Source organism: Rhincodon typus, chromosome 12 (assembly GCF_021869965.1).
Source record: "Rhincodon typus isolate 14 chromosome 12, sRhiTyp1.1, whole genome shotgun sequence".
NCBI classification, from domain to species: Eukaryota; Metazoa; Chordata; class Chondrichthyes; order Orectolobiformes; family Rhincodontidae; genus Rhincodon; species Rhincodon typus.
Genome location: NC_063343.1, coordinates 7,801,836 through 7,818,742, shown reverse-complemented (window position 1 = coordinate 7,818,742; position 16,907 = coordinate 7,801,836). Strand labels below are relative to the sequence as shown.

The window sequence follows — 16,907 nt, the reverse complement described above, 5'->3', positions numbered from 1 at the left end:
TGGTACGTGAGGACGAAGGGGATTCTGTTTTGGTTGTTATTGCGGGAGGGGGTGTGAGGGATGAGTTGCGGGAAATGTGGGAGACACAGTCGAGGGCGTTCTCGACCACTGAGGGGGGGATGTTGCGGTCCTTGAAAAACGAGGACATCTGAGATGTTCGGGAGTGGAATGTCTCATCCTGGGAGCAGATGCGGCAGAGGCAAAGGAATTGGGAATAGGGGATGGCATTTTTGCAGGAAGGTGGGTAGGAGGAGGTGTATTCTAGGTAGCTGTGGGAGTCGGTGGGCTTGAAATGGATATCGGTTTCCAGGTGGTTGCCAGAGATGGAAACAGAGAGGTCCAGGAAGGAGAGGGAGGTATCAGAGATGGTCCAGGTGAACTTAAGGTTGGGGTGTAGGTTGTTGTTTCATGGCATGGGCAACATTTGTGGCCATCCCCACTTTCCCTGGAAAAAATGACACTCGAACACTTAATGGATATTTGCAGCCATAGTGATGTAAATGCACCCACTGTTCTGTTGGGAAGGGAATTCCAGGATTGTGATCCAGTGATGCTGAAGGAATGGCAATATATTTCCAAGTCAGGATGGAGCATGGCTTGGAGAGGAACTTGCTGGTAGTAGTGTTCCCATAGATTTGCTATCCTTGTCCTTCTAGGTGGAAAGGTTAATCGGTTTGGAAGGGACTATTGAAGGAGCATTGTCGCAGGTGGTAAACTGCTGTTTGTGGAGGGAGCAAATGTTGAATGTGGTGGAAGGGGTACCAGTGAAGTGGGTTGGTTTGCTTTGGATGAGTTCAAGCTTCTTGAATGTTATAGGATCTAACCCACTCATCCAGACCAGTGGAGAGTATTCCTTTTTTCTCTTGTCGGTGGTGAACAAGCTTTAAGGAGTCAAGCATTGAATTACAAAGGTGACCCAGTTAACTTTCCTGACAATTGTATCCCCTGAGATGGTGATACAGGGACATTAATTCTTTTTTGTTGAAGATTGGTGAGGCATCGTCTGGAATACTGTGTCCTGTTCTTGTCACCCAGTTATAGGAAGGATATTATCAAGCCAGAGAAGACTCAGAAGAGATTTACGAGGATGTTGCCATTTCTGGAAGGTTTGAGTTATAAAGAAAGGCTGGATAGACAAGGACTTGTTTCGCTGGAGTGTAGGAAGTTGAGAGGCAACCTTATAGAAGTTTATAAAATGATGAGGGGTATAGATAGCGTTAAAGGTAGTTGTCTTTTTTCTAGGATGGGGTATTTCAAGACTAGGGTGCCCATTCTTAAAGTGAGAAGAGAAAGATTTAAAAAATACATGAGGGTCAAATTTTTTACTCAGAGGGTGGTCTGCGTGTGGAATGAACTTTCTGAGGAAGTGGTGGATTTGGGAACAATTACAATGTTTAAAAGACTTTTGAATAAGTACATGAATAAGAAAAGTTTGGAGGGATATGGGCCAGGAACAGGCAGGAGGGACTAGTTTAGTTTGGGATTATGTTCGGCATGGACTAGTTGGACCAAAGGGGTTGTTTCCATGCTGTATGACTCTATGGTGCTATGGCTTTTGTCTGGCATTTGGGTGATGTAAATGTTGCTTCCATTTATCAGTCCAATGCAAATGGACACACACTGCTTTAGCATCTGAAGTTCATCACTGTGAAATAGCAGAGAAACTGGTGTTGTCCTCCATCAAGTACAGAGGAGGTTTGGGTGTTAAAATTAGGAAAGGTTTCAATACAACAAATAAGGAACAACTTTTCCAGACCATGAGAAGAGTGATAATCCAAGGTCACAGATTTAAGATGCTTGATGAAAGACCAAAGGGTAGATGAGATATTTTTGGCACACAGCAACTTGTTATGATCTGGATTGTACTGCCTGAAAGAGTCTTTGAGATGAATTCAGTGGTAAATTTCAAAAGGGAATTGGACAAAAACTTGAAAAGGAAAAGAAATTACAGGGCTTGAGGAAAAAGAATCTTGAAGTGTAACTAATTGAAAGCTCTTTCAAAGAGCTGGCACTAACATAATGGTCCCAATGAACTATGACCTTCATCTGTGCATTGTATGTTGCATTGAAATATTTTCAATTCAATAGCGATCCATTATATTTCTCAATGATGTGATGGAAACAAGCAATGTTCAAAGTGAAAATGTCCCTTATGTTCACATTCAGAGAAAGGAGTTGCACTTATATAGTGCCTTTCAGAACATCCCAAAGTGCTTCAAAGTCAACAATTTCCTTTTTGAAGTGTAGTCATTGGTGTAATGTAGGAAACATAGGTCAGTTTTCTTTCACAGACAGCACTGAGATAACACATTGGCAGTCTGACTTCACAGATTTTAGTGGAGATGGAATTATTGAGGAGAATATAAGGCCATAAGATAAGAACATAAGATGTAGGAGCAGAAGTACACCATTCAGCCCATAGAGTCTGCTTTGCAGTTCGAGGGGCTCATTGTTAACACAGAACAGTAATGCACAGGAAGAGGCCCTTCAGCCCACCATATCTGTGCCAAACATGTTCACATTCTAAGCTAATACCATCTGCTTACACATGGACCATATCCCTGTATTCCCTGCCTGTTCATGTGTCTGTCTAAATGCCTCTTAAATGTTGCTATCATTTCTGGTTCTACTACCTCATCTGGCAGTGCTTTCCAGACACCTACCACCCTCTGTGTAAAAAAAAACTTGCCTTGCACATCTCCTTTAAACTTTCTCCCTGTCACTTTAAAATTATACCCCTAGCATTTGATATTTCCACCCTGGGAAATAAAGACTCCAACTCTCCATCCCTCATGCAATTTTATATAGGTTGCCCCTCAGTCTTCAACATGTTGGGTGATCTGATGATCCTTGGCTCCACTTTCCTGCCTTTTCCCCAGAACTCTTGGTTCCGTTCCTGATGAAAAACGTATGTCAGCCTTGAAGATAATTACTCACCCAGCCTTAGCAGCCCTCTGCAATAAAAAAAAATTCCAGATTTACAACACTTTGGGAGAAGAAATTCCTCCTTATATCTGTCTTAAATGTGCAACCCCTTATTCTGAAATTATGCTCTCTGGTCTTACACTTTGCCACAAAGGGAAACAACGTCTCCACATCTACCCTGTCAGTACTCTAAGACGCCTGTATTTTTCAATTAGGTTGTCTCTCATTCTTCTAAATTCCAATGAGTACAGTACAGGGAACTATCAGGGAACGCATCTGTTCACCTTTGACTGATATGAAAGAATTAAAGTTTTGCCTCAGGTTGGAGAGTCCAAAACTAGAGGGCATAAGTTTAAGGGATAGTAGGAACTGCAGATGCTGGAGACTCTGAGATACCAAGGTGTAGACATGGATGAACACAGCAGGCCAAGCAGCATCAGAGGAGCAGGAAGGCTGATGTTTCAGGCCTAGACCCTTCTTCAGAAATGGGGCATAAGTTTAAGGTGAGAAGAGAAAGATTTAAAAGGGACCTAAGGGACAATTTTTTTCACGCAGTGGGTGATGCGTGAAAGGAACGAGCTGCCAGAGGAAGTGGCGGAGACTGGAACAATTACAATATTTAAAAGACATCGGATGGGTACATGAATAGGAAGGGGTTAGTGGGATACGGGCCAAAGGCTGGCAAATGGGACTAGATTAATTTCGGATATCTGGTCGGCATGGACGAGTTAGACTGAAGAGTCTGTTTCCATGCTGTACAACTTTATGATTCCATGACTCTGATCTCGCAGTCCCTGCTTTGTGTTGAATTGAAGAGTCTTTATTAGATCCAGTATAGCCTGGTGTCTCAGTGGTTAGCACTGCTGTCTGTCAGCACCAAGGATCCAGGTTTGATTCCAGCCTTGGGGGACTGTCTATGCAGAGATTGCATGTTCTCCCCGTGTCTGTGTGGGTTTCCTCCGGGTGCTCCAGTTTCCTCCTACCGTCCAAAGATGTGCAGGTTAGGTGGATTGGCCATTCTACATTACCTGGAGTATCTAGGTAGGTTAGCCATGGGAAATGCAAGATTGCAGAGATAGGGTAGGGAGCGTGGGTCTGGTTGGGCGGCAATTCGGAGGGTTGGTGTGGACTTGATGGGCCAAATGGCTTGCTTCCACACTGTTGGGATTCTATGATTCTCTGCAGCTGGATTAAGGTCTACAATCTCTCTCACTCTTGCGCTTTCACTGAATATTTTGCTATCACCAACCCTAAGCCTGAATCCTATGCTCACAGCACATTGAATTGAATACGACCCACAAAGACCGTGTTTGGGGAAAGTGAAGCTTGATGAGATTCTGTAGATGACTAAGACATGAATGCTCTGAGAGTATCATTTGTTTGCCTACCTCTGGCCTTCGGATGCAAGCTGCCATTTTCAGTCTGGTTATGAGGTAGACAGGGTTGAGAGATGTTAAGTCCATTCAATTCTTTCTGTTGCTGAGCAAAGGTGTGACAGCCAGCGAGAGAAAGCAGTGATTCTGCCAAGTTGAGCACGACCTGAACAGCAGCCATTGGGGGATTTCCTTGCAGGACTCCCAACATCTTTTAATTCAACCGTTTTAAATAATTAAGTGTGTCTCAGCATATAATTGGATCAGAAAGAGCGAAGAGCTTATCTGCCATCAAAAATAGTGAGACATCCAAGTTAATAGACAGTGACTTCTTTGTGAGTCAAATGCATAAGTCAAGGAGGAGTGATTTTCATAAAACTATGCTTGGGTTTTTGTTAAACCTTCTGTAGATTGCAGCAGGGGATGATTCAAGAAAGTCAGGAGATCCACAGTTTCAAAATCATGGGGAAGAGTGAGTTTGAAACAGCAATGGCATAATTCAACCCTAATTGTTATTCACAAGGCATATATTGAGGGAGAAAACTGTTTAATGCTTCATCTCTGGAGCAAAAGGTGAACTACTACTTAGAGAGAGGGAGCAGGCGGTAAGATTACTGACTGGAAACCCAGGAACGTGGCCTTCCCGGACGTTCTGATCCTTGTAAACTTTTACACACAGTTGTCCTGTTGGTAGCCAGCCAAAAGAAACGGCTGCAAAGCAGAAGGCTTTTCAGCTGGGAAACGGAGCGGAGAGGAGGGAGGGAAGGAGAGAGTGTCAGCACCTGAGAATATCAGTGCATTGGGGGAATTTGGAGTGATTGGGCCACAGTGCCAAGAATAGGTCAGCCCTGGGGTAAGGATAGTAGGGGACCTGCTGTCCCTGCATGCTAGCGTTTTGTAACAACACAGTGTGGCGCTGGATGAACACAGCAGGCCAGGCAGCATCAGAGGAGCAGGAAAGCTGACGTTTCGGGTTGGGACCCTTCTTCAGAAAAAAGACTCTGAAGAAATCCCGAAACGTCAGCTTTCCTGCTCCTCGCTTCCTGCCTGGCTTGCTGTGTTCCTCCAGCTCCGCACTGTGTTGTCTCAGACTCCAGCATCGGCAGTTTTTACTATCTCTGCTAGTGTTTTGTGTTTCATATACAAATACCCCCAAGTCCCTTTGTGTTGCCGTTTTCTGCATTCTTATCCATTGAGCAATCCTTTATTTTTGTTCTCCCTTCCAAAATAAACTTCACATTTTCCCACATTATACCCCTTTTGCCAACATTTTACTTAACCTATCAATTCCTCTCTGTTAACTATTTGTATCCCTCTCCTGCCTTTCCACTTATTTTTGAGTCATCTGCAAATTTGGCAACACTACGTTCACTTCCTTTCTCCAGGCCATTAACATATATTGTATACAGATGCGGTCCCAGCCCTGACCCCTGTGAAATCCCAATGGTGACGGGTCACCAACCTGATAAAGAACCCCTTATCTCCATCACTGTTTCCTGCCCATGAACCAATTCTCTATCTATGATAATATACCACCTACAACACTCTGGGCACTTAATTTATGACTTAACCTTTTGTGAGGTATTCCCAGGGTATGGGAGTCCAAAACTAGACAGCGCAAGTTTAAAGTGAGAGGGTAAAGATTTAAAAGGGATCTAAGGGGCAACTTTTTCAATGAATGAGCCGCTAGAGGAAGTGGTGGAGGCTAGTACAATGACAGCATTTAAAAGGCATCTGGATGGGTGCATTAATAGGCAGGGTTTGGAGGGATATGGACCAAATGCTGGCAAGTGGGACTAGATTAATTTAGGATATCTGGTCAGCATGGACGTGTTGGACAGAAGGGCCTATTTCCGTGCTGTACATCTCAATGACTCTATGACCTCATTGAACACCTTCTGGAAGTCCAAATACAACACATCTACTGGTTCTCCTCCATTTACTCTCAGAAGCCACACGACACCAGGTTATAGTCCGACAGGTTTATTTAAAATCACATGCTTTTGGAAGCGCTGCTCCCTCATCAGGTGAAATCTTGTGATTTCTGAAAGCTTGTGATTTCAAATTAACTTGTTGGAATATATTTTCCAAATGTGCAGCTATTTCTTCCTTAATAATTTGATTCCAATATTTTGCCAACAATAGATCTTAGGTTAATCTGCCTATAGGTACCTGTCTCCTCTCTCCCTTTTTGAATAGGGGTATCACATTGGCAGTTTTACAATTCTTCCAGTACTTCTCCACAATCCAAAGAGTTCTGGAAAATTACAAACAATGCATCTACTATGTAGGTAGCTACTTGTTTTAGGATCCTTGGACACAAGCCATTGAGGCCAGGGGTTGTTTCTGCTTTTAGCCTCATTAATTTGTTGAACTCTAATTCTCTAGTAATGGTGATGGTACTTAACCCTTTCCCCATATTCCTTAGTGTTGATGGGATGCTTGAAGTATTTTCCACCATAAGGACTGTTGCAAAATATCTGTTTAACTCCTCTGCCATTTCCTTCTCCCCCAGGTGATGACCTAGTGTTATTCTTGCAATGCTGTGATTACAGAGATCCACAGAACGTTCTGGTGACCTGGTTAGAATCTCACCATGGCAGATGGTGGAATTTGAATTCAATTTTTAAATAAACTGGAATTCAGGCTCTAATGATGATAATGAAACCATTGTCAATTGTTGGAAAAACCCATCTGGTACACTGATGTCCTTTAGGAGAGGAAACTGCTAACCTATATGTGAGTTTAAACTAACAACAATGTGTTTGGCTTTTAACTAGCCTCTGGTCAACATCATTGAAGACCCATTGCACCTCAGTAATGTTCTCCTACAACCTCTTCCATCAGGCAGAAGACACAGAAGCTTGAACACACGCACCAGCAGGTTCAAGAACAGCTTCTTCCCTGCTGTTATGAGACTGATGAATGGACTCTCTAACTTAAAATAATGTTGATCTTGCCTAGCACACACCCTGTGCTACGTGACCTGTATGCCTCTGTCCAAGTTTTTTTCGTTCACCCTATGATCTGCCTGTCCTACTCGCAAACAAAGCTTTTCACTGTACTTCGGTACACGTGACAAAAAATCAAATCAAGTCAAATAAGGATGGGCTATAAATCATGGCCCCACCAGTGAACACTCATGCATGAATTAAAAAAAAACTGTTTCCCAAATTCATTTTCTCAAGGGCTTTGATGTTCACTTTGACGTCTTTCTTCTTTTCCATAGATTTAAAGATACTCTTCTTGTCAGCTTTTAAATTCCTAGCTAGTTTGCACTCATCATTTATTTTCTTTCTCTTTATTATCTTTTGAGTCCTCCTTTGCTAGATTTTGAATTTATCCCAGACTTCAAGGCTATCACTGACTTCTGTCTCCTTAAGCCCTTTTGCTTTCAACTTCACACTCACCTTAACTTCCTTAGTTAGTTAAAATTGGTTTATCTCTCTCTTTTGGAATTTTTCCTCCTTTCTGGGATATATTCCAGGTAAAGATGGCAGATTTCCTTCCCTGAGAGGCATTTGTGTACCAGAAAGATTTTTCCTGACAATCAGCAACGGTCTCATAGTCATCAACAGGCTTTTAATTTCCATGTTTCTGTTTTAATCGAATATCATTTGCAGTGTGGTATTTGCAGCTGATCCCCAGTGCATTACCTGGATCTCTGGAAGACTAGTCCAGTGATGATACCACTATCACCTCACCCTTAAATAGTGGACTGGTATTCAAAGCTATTAAAGAAGGCTATTTGATGTTTATCCTCATCCCAAGAAGGGAGCTTGCAACACAAAGGATGGAAATTACAAGATTGTAGTGTTGATTTCAGATTAAACACTATTTAGAGGACTGCATTCAGCTCTAACATTGCATCTAAAGCATCAAGGCATCAGACTTAGGAAGTGCAAAATCAAATTACCACAGTAAAATATGGGTTAAAAGCATTAAATTCTGAGTATAGTTTCTATGGACGGTTTTGTTTTTCTTTGAGGAAGGGGTGATCTAATTGCAGTGCCAAGGATGATTGCAGGACGGAGGATAGACACAGGGGAATGATTCCCTCTGATGGGGGAATTCATTACAAGGGGAATTATCCTGAAGATCAGCCCTACACTATCTAAATGTGTTGTCAAGAAGCCCTTCTTAATACAAAGGATGGTGGAGTGTAGAACTTTATCCATAATAGCTATTGGGTCAGACCAATTAAGAATTTCAGAACTGAGATTTGTAGATCTTTGAGAGCTTGGAGTGTTAAAGGATATGGAACCAAGGCAACACATGATGTTAAGTTTCAAATCATCCTTGATTCAATTATGTGATTGACAAAGCTGAAGAGGTTGACTCATCGACTCTTCCAGTCTTTGTTCCCAGCAATTCCTTGACTCCGATCTCTGGACATCTGTTGTCCCCTGTTTTATGCCAGCTCATTATGAAATGATAAATCTGGGAACAGTAAAAAGTAAAAAAAAATGTCCACAACAAATATAAACAGGAAATATCATGACAATTATGTTGCTAGAAGCTTACAAATATTATTTTTATGGTATTGTTGGAAAAAAGAATCAACTTTCTTCTGAATAATTTACACTAGGCGCAGCTATAATGTTGAGATGTTATTTAAATAGTGATGGTTTTGATATGCAGTAAAATTTAATTATGTCTCTGTGTAATTTTTAAATGTTTTTGTCACTAGTTATGGAATAATTACTTCCATCTGGCAGTAAAATTTATTACCCAAGATTCGCTGCAACTGGAACATTTTTCTCAGGCAAAGTGCATGAAAATCTTGAACAAGTGAGTGTTGTTCACTAATGTTTTATTATTCAGTACCAACTATGATCCTTTAGAATCAAAAGTGAAGAAACAACAGAATAAGAAAAAGTCATTCAGATCCAACTCTTCTGACAAAATGAAGCCTACGCAGTCTATCAGCGGTTAATCCAAAATGTACATTAACCCAATCTAGCCCATAATTCCTGAGGAACTTAAACCCATCTACAATGATATTTCTTACTTGCTGGTTTGCCCTATTTTCATATTGCAGATCTAGAGGTTTGAAAAGTTCTTCATACTCCTGTTGACTTATTGGAGGATTGATTACCTTTGTCACCTCTGAATGGACCATTTTAATATTCCCAGAATTGAACACCAATCCTCCACCCTCTGTACTCAACCACTCATATAGCCCTAACCTGAACCCGAACCCGAATCCTAAGCCTAATCCTTACCCTAACCCTTTCATACGTTAGCCCTTCATTTCCGATCTAAATCAGTTCGTTGTTCTTTAACATCTAACATTTTCATTCTTGCATCAAATCATTTCCTGACCTTCTCTCTCCAGATCACGTTTGATGTTACGTTTTTGTCCCCTGAATAGGTAATCAAAACAAAATACTTGAGGATATTCATCCTTTTGCAAAACAACACAACTATATCTTGGCCAGTGCTGTTTCTAGGCTTCGGAAGCTGCTCCATGATCTTGCCCATGGAGTATTTAATACTTCAATTCAATTAACGCCATGCTGCTTGAAGCTGTAAATGGGATGATAATTATCCACCTAATGAATGGTTCAGCTGGATCTTGTTGGAAAAGATAACAGCAAGTTAACTGAAATTTGGAGATTGAGTGATGTCATGAGTTGTGAATTCACAGAATTTGCACCAGTTACACTGTTCCATAATCTGTTTCACATCATTCATATTTCACCCTTAGCTGTGTCGATATTTTTTAAAAGTGTACTAGAGCTGCACCTTAATTGTCTTTTGAACTCACCTCAGGGCCTTCAGGTTGGAATTTAACAGCATTAATATTTTCCTAATGACGTGAAAGCTGTTAACGTAACGTCAGTCAAACTCTCTGTCCTCGGAAGGGAACGATTTAAACAGCTCAATCTCCTTGCAGTGTGTCATTTGCGATGGATGTTAGAAATTAAGTCTTCCAGCTCCAAGTTTCATGTGTAAGGGTAGTACATGGTGCAATGCTCAGGCAGTTCTGTTTGGCTCTCCCTTTATTAAATCGATTGAATGTCACACAGAATGTCTTAATCCTAATATATCTGACAGCTTATTAATGAGTGGAGAAAAAAGGAAGGAAGATTTGCATTGTACCGCACCTCTCACAGTTCAGGATGACCAAATGCAATGCATTTAATGAAATATTGTCTTATTATAATGGAGGAAATGTAGCAACCAATTTGCAAACGGGTCCCAAAACAGCAATGCTACAATGACGAGACTATCGGCTTTAGTGAGGGATTAACACTGGTAAGAATTTCATCTTAAAATGTTGCTATGGAATCTTTTACCCTGGAGACAGGCAGGCCCTCAGTTTAGCATCTGAGCTGAAAGACAGTACTGCTGAGAATGTATCAGATTGTGACCGAAATGACTGGAGTGAGACTTGAACCCACAGCTTTCTGATTCTGAGGCCAGAGAGCTGCCACAGCAACAAGGTTGACTGCTGTAGCAAAGCCCAACAGCACTTGCAATTTCATATTCACATCCCTCTTTATGCAGCCTCCTGAAGTCAGCTTCTCAGGATCCAAGGAACTTAATCATTTCCCCTTTTGGATGCAGATGCAGAATCCCTAGAGGCTGAGAATGACCTTCAGAAATCACCCTGATGTGAATGATCCTTGTTGTCATAGCGTTGGTGCTTCTTAACTACAGTGCCTCCTGTGGTAGAGGAGAATGTGAAAGCTGTGGATATAAGAAATGGGAGCATGAACAGAAGTAGGAGCAGGAGCAGGCCAAGGGATCACTAGCGCTTAATACGCAGTTTCATAAAACTTTTCTGAATGTCTCCACCAACTCCACTTTCTCTCTCACCATTTCTCTTGATTCCTGTTTGTATCCAAGATATCCCTTGTTTCTCAGTTTTGACTATTCACAGCTACTGAGCACTCCCATTCCTCAAATGCTGAGAATTCCAAGGATTCATTACTCTCGGAGTGAAGAGATCTGCTCTCTTTTCTTATCTAAATGAATGACCTCTTATCTTGAGACTTGGAAAGTATGAAAACTTATCATCAGTGAATGCATTAACATCACAAGACACTTTGCCATCCGAAAGGAAGGTGAAGAACATGAAGTGGAAGTGATAGCAATAATGAGATAACGTGTCAAAAGTACATTAATTACAATTTTAACAGCTATGCAATAAAGTGAATGAAAACACTCCATTCCTTTCAGATATGGGGATATGAGGCGCCTAATCGGATTCAACATTCGTGATATGTGGTACAAGCTTGGTGAGTGAAATATGTTTTCCTTGTTGCTTTGAATAAGGTGGATTTTCAATGTGCATTGCCTGTCACTGCAGATTAAACAGATCCCCATGGACCCAGTTGATACACGCTCCACTCCTTGTGGTACTGAGCGACAAAAACTCCACCCATATCCTTTGTCTCTGTGGAACCAAGCAGGACATGGAAAACAGGTGTATGCCATTCGGCCCTTCAAGCCTGCTCTGCCATTCAGCATAATCAGGGCTGATCATCCAACTCAGTATCGTGTTCCTGCTCCCTCCCCATAACTTTTGACCCCAGTAGCCCTAAGAGCTAGATTTGCCACCTTCTTGAAAACATTCAATGTTTGGCTGCAGTCACTTTTGCGACAATGAATTCCACAGGCTCTCCACTCTCTGGGTGAAGAGATTCTACCTCATTTTGATCGTAAATTGCCTACCCATATCTTTAGGCTGTGATTCCTAGTTCTAAGATGGTAATGTCACTGTTCTAGGATGGTCTGAATGCCATTGGGATTTGGCTAAGAAAGGGTGAGAAAAATAGATCAGTTAGAGCTCCCAGTCCTGGTCATAACGAATGGGATTGATGTTCTTGCCCATGATCACTACCCATTGGCACCAAATGACCCACCTCTAACCATCGTCCAGTTGGGACAAATTTCCACTTCAGTCAGTAGCTGTTCATTTTTTCAGCACATTATGTTGGAGGGGCTGACAGGAGAACAGGCTGCAGATCTGCTGTCATGCTCCCATGCTGACCCTTCATCTACGAACACATACAAAGTGTAATTACTCGGACGGATTATTGAATGGTGACTAGCTCTCAAAGGACGTAGTGAGCGTCTTCAGAAGAGGAGGGAGGAAAATTGGAAACAAAAGCATTGTATAAATGATGCAAGTTAGTTGTGACAAACAATAAAGCCAAAGTCACTGATTTTGAGGGGGCACAGTGGCTCAGTGGTTAGCACTGTTGCCTCACAGTGCCAGGGGCTAGGGTTCATTTCCACCCTCAGGAGACTGTCTGTGTGGAGTTTGCACCTTGTCCCCATGTCTGCATGTCCTCTGGGTGCTCTTAGTTCCTCCCATGGCCCAAAGATGTGCAGGCTATGTGGATTGGCCATGCTAAATTGCCCCGCAGTGTCCAGGGATGTGTAGGTTAGGTGGATTAGCTATGGGAAATACAGGGATAGGGTCGTGGGGTGAATCTGGGTGGGTTCAGTTTGGACTCGATGGGCCGAATGGCCTACATTCACACTGTCGGGATTCTATGATTGATGTTAGTCTCGTGGTGATGAATATTTCCAGGCACCTTTTTCTAACCAGATTTCATTGATATGTGTTGACTGACAGCTCAAAACAAGATCCACTTCATCCCAGAAATGGTTGGACCAATCCTAGAAATGACCCTGATCCCAGAGATTGAGCTCCGCAAAGCCACGATCCCAATCTTCTTTGACATGATGCTATGCGAGTACGCCATGTTCAACAAGTTCAGGAAGGTATGAAGGAAGATATGTGTCCTTTCTTATCCTGCATGATACAGTATTTCCGGAGATAGTTAAAGGCCACAAGGTAGTTTGACGTCCATGTTTGCCAAGAACTTTTGTTTGGAAAACAGAAACCAAAGGCAGGAGGTAGCATGGAGGTAGTGATCATGTAATACCTGTCTGTTGAAATTTTATAGCAAGGTATAATACATTGGAATCAGCTGGATAAGCAAGATCTTGTGCTTTAAATAGCTGTGCTTGTGGATGTGGGTTCTTAGTGATGGATGATACTGTGCGCCAATGAACACACATCAAATGAGCATTGTTTGAAAGCAGGAAGAGATAGTGCCATAGAATCTTACAGCACAGAAAGAGGACATTAGGCCCATCATTGCCTCTACCAGCTCTTTGAACTAACTGTTCAGTTAGTCCTTTCCCCATACTCTTGTCAATATTTAATTTCCAAATACATAACGTCTTTGAAATTTACTGTTGAACCTGCTCTGCTTTCGTTTATTGCATTCTAGAGAGAAAGGTCAGTCTGCTCATGAAAATCCTGCTTTTGGCACCTTCCCAGTGATTGAGGCCATGAAACGGAAGTTTGCACCAAGCAGTGGAATATCTTCTAATGTGGTATTCCACCTTCCCACCGGCCCCCTCCAAATACAACCTGGGTGTTGCTGTTTTTCCACAGCCGTCTTTGGTTCAGAAATCCGGATTAATTTAGTTCACTGCGAATGGTCACTCTTTCACTTGCATTTCAATGCAAATTAGAGCCTTGGATTTCTGCAGCCAAGCAGAGAGAACAGCAGTGTGTAGACTTACACTAATTATATAATGTGAATAAGCACTTGTAATACTTGACAAGGATAGAGTAAAGTGCAGAAAAACATAGCCTTCTACAAATCAGCATCTTCAAAGGATGAAGGGCACAAATTGGAATTGACTTGGGGCTATGTGCATTGGCTTTAGACAGCAACCAAATGAGAAGGTTTGGTTTTGAGACCATATCCATTTTGCTTTTTACTTATGGGTCCTTTTAAAATTATAGGCTCTTATGAGCCAAATAGCACCCACTCCCACACCATTCATCCTTTGAAAATAAATAAAGGTGCCTTAGGCTTCGAATGATCTAGAATGAGTCTGGATTTTCCAATAGCAGGATCATTGTTTCTGAAGGGAATCATGTGTAGGATGAATTGGGCAAGGATAGCAGATTTCCCCTTTCCAAAAGTGTATTAGTATTCTTCTTGACAATTAACAGTAGTTGCCATCAACATTTTATTGGATTCATATTTCATCCAGGCATGGTGAGATTTGAACCCATTTCCCAAGAACATTAGACTGGATTACTAATCAAATGACTTTACCACTACACCATTATCTCCCCTCAAAGATCATATCTTACGTCACTTATGCAAGGAAACAAGCAGCACTTCTTCCCAATGCACTCAAAAGTCTCTCTGTGATGACAGGTGAGTACATGTTCAGCCAAGATGTGAGTTGTATTCCTGTTCACTCTTTGGGAGTTCTGCCCACCAAACTACACAACAAGATCAAAAACAAAGTTGCTGGAAAAGCTCAACAGGTCTGGCAGCATCTGCTATGTTTCGGGTCCGGTGAAACATTAACTCTATTTTCTCTTTCACAGATGCTACCAGACCTGCTGAGCTTTTCCAGCAACTTTGTTTTTGTTCCTGATTTACAGCATCCGCAGTTCTTTCAGTTTTTACACAACAGGATGTCATTTTAACAACCGAATTTTGCCAGGTTATACCCTGGCTATACCCTGATTCCAAGCATCCAGATCAAAGCGGAATCATAGTGTCATAGAGTCATACAGCATGGAAACAGACCCTTCAGTTCAACTCATCCGCATCAACAATATATGTCCTAATCTGACCTATCCCTCTAAACCCTTTCTATTCATGTACCCATCCAGATGCCTTTTAACTGTTGTAATTGCACCACCTCCACCATTTCCTCTGGCAGCTCGCTCCATACATGCACCAACCTCTGAATGAAAAAGTTGCCCCTTAAGTCCCTTTTAAATCTTTCCCCTCTCACCTTAAACCTATGCCCTCTGGTTTGAAATTCCCAACCTTGGAAAAAGACCTTGGCTATTCACCCTATCCATGCTCCTCATGATTTTATAAACCTCTATAACATCACCCCTCAGCCTCTGATGCTCCAGGAAAAAAATGCCCCAGCCAATTCAGCCTCTCCCTACAGCTCAAACCCTCCAATCCTGGCAACATCCTCGTAAATCTTTTCTGCACCCTCTCAAGTTTAACAAGATCCTTCCTATAGAAGGACAACTAAAATTGTACATAGTATGCTAAAAGTGGCCTTACAAAGTAGTGTACAATTGCAACATGACGTCCCAACTCCTATACTCAATGCACTGAACAACAAAGGCAAGCGTACCAAATGCCTTCTTCACCACCCTGTCTACCTGTGACTCCACTTTCAAGGAAGTATGAAAGTGCACCTCAAGGTTTCTTTGTTCAGCAACACTCCCCAGGACCCTACCATTAACTGCATAAGTCCTGCCATGATTTGCCTTACCAAAATGCAACACCTCTAAATTAAACTTCATCTGCCACCCCTTGGCCCATTCGCCCATCTGATCAAGGTTTTGTTCTTTTCTGAAATAATTTTCTTCATTGTCCACTATGCCATCATTTTGGAGTCATCTGCAAACTTGCTCACCATATCTCCTACATTCCCACCCAAATCATTTGTACAAATGATGAGAAGCAGTGGACCCCGCACTGATCCTTGTAGCACACTGCTGGTCACAGGTCTTCCAGCCTGTAAAGCAACTCACTACCATCACCCTCTATCTCCTGCTTTCAAGTCAATTTTACATCAACTTGCCACAGGTGAACAGCCTTTCCCCAGTGTAAATTTGTTTGTGGTCAATAAGTTGCCAGAACCCACAATGAGAACACTTGAACGGCCTCTTGTCAATGCGAACACATTGATAGTACAACATTATAAGAGGTTCGACGACCTCATCAGGACAGGAAAGGTGAGGTGTCTGCCAGGTTCCAGGTCAAATGGGCTCACTTTGACTTGCCAATCATTTCCTACACTTGCATCGGAACAGCACAACTTGTTCCTAAGTTGCTTCCTTCATGTTTTTCAACAGTTATACAAACAGGAAAAAAAGAATTGATAATATCAACAAAAGCATCAATACAACACTGTGCAGATTTGACGACTTGTCCTAATCTGGGGATCGCATCCCCATCTGGCGAAATATGCATTATTCTCTCTTGTTCTTGTTTGACACCTTGGTTGTCTTACTGCTAGTTGCTGACACTCGATGTCAGCAGACAAACATTGTCATCAGAGTGTTCTTCCTCAACCCATCCAGCGTAATTGACATGGTTGGAGAAATTTGAAAAGAGTGACCGAGAGGGATTCCGATGCAAGTATGTGAAAACTATAAGCAGTGTTGAGAAAGGCAAATTCAGAATCCTACATTATAATCTTTGGAAGAAAGATGTTTAGCAGATTCCAATAAATATATTCTTGTCTCAGGGACAAGAGGGCATAGCCTTGTATAGCGATAATGTCTCTGGACTAGCAATCCAGAGGTTTAGGAGAGTGCTCTGGCGATATGGCTACTAACCCATCATGGCTAAACTTAAAAGCCAGTATTAAATTACGAGCATAAAACCATTGTTGATTGCTTTCAAGTCCCAGTTGATTCTCTAATGCTCTTTAACAAGCATGAAGTCTGTTGTCCTTACCTATGGTCTGACCTATATGTGACTTCAGATTCTTGGCAATATGCTTGAATTTTTTTTTACTTTTTAACTGATGTCTGAAATTGTTGAGCAAGCTGCTCAGTTTTATCAAACTACTGTG

The 16,907-nt window shown here is 41.9% G+C and overlaps 1 protein-coding gene across 1 annotated transcript in view; it reads left to right on the top strand.

Annotated features, from left to right (window-relative positions):
* The window catches only part of LOC109937103 (dedicator of cytokinesis protein 2-like), a 587,118-nt gene that overhangs the window by 447,881 nt on the left and 122,330 nt on the right, over nucleotides 1–16,907 (top strand). The window contains exons 29-31 of the mRNA XM_048603933.1: nucleotides 8,989–9,089; nucleotides 11,487–11,545; nucleotides 12,892–13,040. Coding sequence (XP_048459890.1) covers nucleotides 8,989–9,089; nucleotides 11,487–11,545; nucleotides 12,892–13,040 — 309 coding nt within the window. The remainder of the gene's footprint in view (nucleotides 1–8,988; nucleotides 9,090–11,486; nucleotides 11,546–12,891; nucleotides 13,041–16,907) is intronic.